The sequence below is a fragment of the Trachymyrmex septentrionalis genome, unplaced genomic scaffold (genome assembly GCF_001594115.1).
Source record: "Trachymyrmex septentrionalis isolate Tsep2-gDNA-1 unplaced genomic scaffold, Tsep1.0 scaffold60, whole genome shotgun sequence".
NCBI classification, from domain to species: domain Eukaryota; kingdom Metazoa; phylum Arthropoda; class Insecta; order Hymenoptera; family Formicidae; genus Trachymyrmex; species Trachymyrmex septentrionalis.
The window spans coordinates 5,184,132-5,189,802 of record NW_017305779.1 but is presented as its reverse complement, the minus strand read 5'-3'; the positions used below and the strand labels follow the sequence as shown (position 1 = coordinate 5,189,802).

General features: G+C 36.8%; 1 protein-coding gene across 1 annotated transcript in view; it reads right to left on the bottom strand.

Moving 5' to 3' along the window:
• Positions 1–3,981: 3,981 nt before the first annotated feature.
• Positions 3,982–5,671, bottom strand: part of LOC108752560 (phenoloxidase 2) — a 7,378-nt gene continuing 5,688 nt past the window's right edge. Inside the window, exons 8-9 of the mRNA XM_018493443.1 lie at positions 5,368–5,600; positions 3,982–5,087 (exon numbers count right to left, since the gene is read on the bottom strand). Coding sequence (XP_018348945.1) covers positions 4,842–5,087; positions 5,368–5,600 — 479 coding nt within the window. The 3' untranslated portion in view covers positions 3,982–4,841. The remainder of the gene's footprint in view (positions 5,088–5,367; positions 5,601–5,671) is intronic.

Here is a 5,671-nt window from a genome sequence, read left to right as displayed (position 1 = left end):
TGGCCGATTAACTCACCATTAACAAACACGCGGCTACAAATTGAACGCGCACACACAACATGCCTTGCTAATTACTCCAAATTAAGATGCATTCGTGACAGGGTAGAAAGCAGCTTCATGCTCGCCGGAATAGCGAAACGTATAACGTGATCACTTTTGGCTGTCCTTCCTGTCTCTGTTTAGAGCCATGGCGCATAGTGATCGATATCAGGAAATTAGGTGGCCAGAATACAACGTCGGAAATTAAGTTCAAACTTTCCTAAAGTACAAATCTAAATAAATCAAAGTAATTATTTTTAGACATTAGAAAAGTTTATCATGCAGCGGAGACTCTTGTTAAATGATTACATATCTTTCTTAAATGTGACAACCCTGAAATTATCTTTTATAATAATAATAGTAATTTTACTAACAATAAGTTATATTAAAGATAGAAATTTCACAACACAACGTTGACTTTTTTCTATACAAAACTTAGCTGCTGTATAATTGATGTGAATTAACTGGCTTTATGTTTTAAGACAAACATGCAAGACTTGATCTTCATTGCAAAATGAGACGTATACTTAGCAGGGCTACGTCCATTTCATAGACTCTCGCACTCTAGCTTTATATACGTCATAAATGAAACGTCTCATCTAGTGAAATCTTGAAAGGAAATGAACATTCAGAGTAAGGACTGCTTTTAACCAGATAATTTATCCTAACGATTGCACGTAGACACACACAAACACACACACATACACACACACATATGGAACGACATCTAGAATTCATTGTCAGCTGTGAGATCAATCGTACACTAAATTGTATGTTTCTTACTTCAATTTACTTTAGCAAACGCAAATAAATTCCGTAGCAATTTACATAGTTGAAGAGAAATTTGCTAGGAAATGCAAATGCACATTCAAGTGAACATCTGTTTACTTGTACGACTTTTCTCATGAAATCCATTTTGATAGTTTCTATCCAAAATATCTGATTTCAAAATTCTGCATGTACATATATGTGTGTAAGATAATTAAAAATTTTTCGCTTCGAGTATACTCTCTCTCTTCTTCTTCTCTTCTCTTCTCTCTCTCTCTCTCTCTCTCTCTCTCTCTCTTTTCGTCTCTCTTCTCTTCTGTTCTTCTCTTCTCTTGAACGAAATAAATTTTTGATCCATGTTTTGATTATTTATTTGATTATTTATTTCTTTAAAGACTTAGGATCTGAGAATTGTCGTAACACTTACTTAGACTTAAGTTGTAGACGTAAGTAACGCACAAGCTTTCACGTATGACGTACAAATTATTGCCATGTCTTCAAGAGGACGGCAATAAGTTGTACGTCATACGCCAAAGCTTGTGCGTTACTTATGTCTGTGTTACGACAATCCTTATATTCAGGCTCTTACTTGTATATTTATGGATACATAATATTACTTGCGTTAGTTAAACAAAAGAAAAAGCAAAAATTCCGAGAAATTAAGTAGAGGAAAAGCAGGGGATGTGTAATAGGTTGCTAATATGGAATAATAGCTTATTTTCTAAACGAAGCATTGCAATTTAGCGGCAACCGATGAAAGTAGTTGGAATTGCTACCAAACGTGTCATAACAAGCAATGAGTTCAGTCCGACACAGCGTTTCATCACAATAAATATTTATTTATTTTTGTTGCGTCAGAAGATTTGACAGCTTTTTCTAAAAAGTGTTCTCACAAATTAAAGGTAAGTTTGTTAATACTTATATAATAGACGCTTTTAATAATATTGCATGAACAATATTATGCAGATAAATTGTGATTTCTAATTTGTTTATTGCTACGGAAAGACTGTTTGTCATATGACGATATGCAGGAAATGTGGAATACATCGAGAGTTAAAATATGGAATAGGTTTCATATTAGCAATTTATTCGTGATCAAATAGGTAAAATTATAGTAGGTATTCCACACATTACCAGTCCATTACAAGTTATATTCCATATTTTTTTTACTAGCTTATTTGTTAGCTTATGTAATGCTATAGTACAATAAAAATGTGAACTATTTTTATCTATTTTTCTTGATTGCTTTATATAAATAAACAAATTAGGACTTCATTTATTATATTATTTCTTACTATTACCTAAATTTCACAGGTATTCCATATTACATCCCATTTTTTAGACTCTCTCATTTTCATACTTTTTACTTTTTTGTTAATATTGACATTGGACTTAAATATTGACGTTGGAATTAAATTTTGGCTTTGGACTTTCATTTATTGGATGTTATAGCTAACATATTTCTCTAGAGTTCAGTATAAATTTTAAGTCTTTATGCGTTTATATCGAAGTAATGTTAATTTACAAAATGCTATTCTATATTCCCTGCTTTTATCCTACTGTTAGTTTAATTCTGTAATAGCTCGCATGTTCATATACATATTCGAAAAAAAGAACGTTACGTTAAATGTTTTATAAAATGTGACCTAACTTGATTTATTTTTTAAACTAAAATATCTGCAATGTTCTTTTTCATTGCTCCATTCTTTTGGTCTACAACGCGAGTTCATTACTGCAACCATTTTGTTGTTACCCATTTTCTCTAACTTCCTTTTCCACCTTTGAGCATGTATGCACACATCACAGTGGAAAATTAAAAAATAACAGTTGGACAAAACGATAATAGTCCTTTAAAATACATTCAACACGTAACCAAATAACAGAAAATAAACTCTACTCTCTTGTTCGTCGAAAGATGTAAGTATAATATAATATAAAGAGAAGCTTAGACATTATCCGCCCTAATGTGATTTGCTTGTCAAATTATACATTATACGTATACCAGAAAAAAATAATAAGATCTCAGTTTTTATCGTGTAGATTATAAAAATTATTTGTGCATTATAAAAATCTTAAAAAGCTCTTAAAAGATTAAAGCTTAAAAATGTTTAACGTTCGACGTACTTCTAATAATAATAACTTTTTATAACGTCGTCCAACCGAATCTCCTTCGACAAATCGGCAAACACGGAATGTGCATTATCGCCGTCTTGAATTCTGTAACGCCCGATCGTGTTACGGTTAGTCATGTCTTAGCGCGGTGACAAATAATTCCAGCCCTTCAATTGCTGCCTCCAGGCGCGCCTCAGTATATCAAACGTTCGAATGTATGCCCGCGTGAAACGGAATCCTTGAATAACCGCGCGAGTGATATTAGAGGTAGGGACGATGCTTAAGCGACGGTCGTAAACGTGTATCTATCTTCGTCCGCCCATCCCTATTTCTACCCCTCGCAGGAATAAATCCACGTCCGTCTAGCTGCGAACTAGCAGAAACAAACGCGTGATAAATGCATTTGGGGGAGAGAACAGGACCCGTGCGCAAAGCGTAGTAACGTTTTGGATACACACACACACACACACACACACACACACACACACACACACACACACACACACACACACAAATATATATATATAATATGTACATATGTAAATATATATTTATATATATATATGAAGGCGTTGAAAACACCAGTTTTGATAGAGATGCTGAGTAATTCAAAGGAATTATGTTAATTATAAACTGGATGACGCGCAAGCCTCGTTATTTCCCAACAAACACGTTTCGTTAGTCTCGTCATTAATTTTGATATGCCAACGAGATGGATTTGTAATAAAAATGTAATTAAAAAAATATATTTCAGGTAAAATATTTCAAAAATGCTTTACATGAGGAGCTGCGAGAGACACATCTCACTTGTATTAATTATGTAAAACTTAATATTAATGGAAAAAGTTTAACTCTGTACGACAGAATTTGAAAAATTAATTAAATCATTTAGACTCTTTTTACCGACGAATGCTCTCTCTCTCTCACCCCCCCCTCCGCCCTCTCTCTTATCCCTCTCCCCCCTCCCCGCCCTCTCTCTCTCGTGTATTCCAGACATCGTCGCTTGCTTTCAACACCCATAATACGATAAAAGGGTGAAAAAAAGAGCGCATCTAATTTGCATAGACTTTATTTTTATCTTTTTTTGCTTTTTACATTTGCTGCTTCCTACAATCTAGTTCCCGTAATACGGGTGAAACGAGAGAAAGGAGAAAAGCTCCGCTTGAGCGTTTGGGACACGTCTTTGTTCCCGTTTTTACGCAAAAATACATTTGTTAAGCGGTACTCATTGCTCATGGACGCGCAAGTTATGAAATCGTAAATAAAACAGCTTCTACAAGATTGTGTCAAGGAAATATTCAAACGTTGTTCGCAAGTCTTCTTCATAATATAACGTTTGTAATATTAAAATAAAAATAATAATAATATATCAATTCTCTTATCTAATTTATTTAGATAGCTCGATAGATTTATATTGGCAGACGTATTGAAATAAACGACTAAGAAAGAAAATATTTGAATATATGAAAATATTTGTAAAATATTAATAGATTAAAGAAAATATATTATAGCTTTTACGAGATAACCGCAATTCCGCGAAAATTTGGCCGCCAAGTAACAGCAGGAGTCGATTTCGCAGTATCATGTGGAAATTTTAGTGATTAAAACGCACAAGATTGCGCACAGAAAATCTCTCTCTCGTCTCTCGGATAATCTTCCGTCATTGAGATATGGAAATAGCGTCTCGCCCACCTCTAGCTTTTTATCAACTCCCGTCCCGTCGCCGTCATTCCCGGCGTTCGCCATCCTAGGATATGGACTAGGATGAGAAACGTGTCGCGTTTCCACGCAATCAGTCGCGATTCTACAACGGATATTGCAGGATTGCTACTAAGAATGCGTGGTAGGAACGGAGACGTTGGAATTCTCGGCGGAGGTGCGCGAGAACGATCTATCGTTCGGTTGGTCGATCAATCATCGGATCAGGCGAAGGTGAGAGTGTTGCTCATACTTCCGGATCGCATTCGCGGCAATACAGTATCCGTGTGGCGGATAGTAATCTGCGCGACTGCCATATTGCCGGTCAAGAATTGGGCCAGGGTTTCCACGCCAGCACGGGCTCTACGATCGAACGGAAAGCCCATGGGTCGCGCGTCCGGATACTTGCGGTCCCGCAGGCCGCAGAAACTCGCCGCGTCCTTGCATCCAGTCGGTTCGTCCTGTTCCACCTGTACATGTCGCCGCAAAGGGCGGCAAAGTAATTCCTTTAGCGGGTTGTTCTCTTTTTCTTTTCTGTCTTTTTTCTCCCACCCTTTTTCCCTTTTTTTTTTTTTTTGGCCCGAAAGCAGAGTGATACGAAACGTCTTTTCGTGTATTGGAACGTCGTCGTTGAAAAAGTGGAAAAAAGAAAGGAAAGAGGTGTGAGGGATGGGTAGTAGATTTTCATCATCTGGCAGACTGTAAGCTCTTAAGCGCCGCGAGAGCTCGATAAGTATAAAAAGTACTCACCGCGTCACCGGTGTAATCGGATATCATGATGAAGAGGTCCATCGGGAATCCCTCCTCCTTGCCCTTAGGCACCAGCATGTGCTGTGGCCAGCCGCACCCGCAGAAGTTGAACTGTTCCAGGTTATCGCCGCCGATTGGTCTGTTCTCCTCGAGATTGCGGAACGTCCTTTCGAACGGTATAGTTACCGAAGACTCCGTTGATTTACGCTCGATGGTATTTGATCCCGGTCTCACTAGGGAAGAATGCGAACGAAAATTTCATGAAATACTACATAAATAACGTAAAACGCTTGCTTTTTTTACT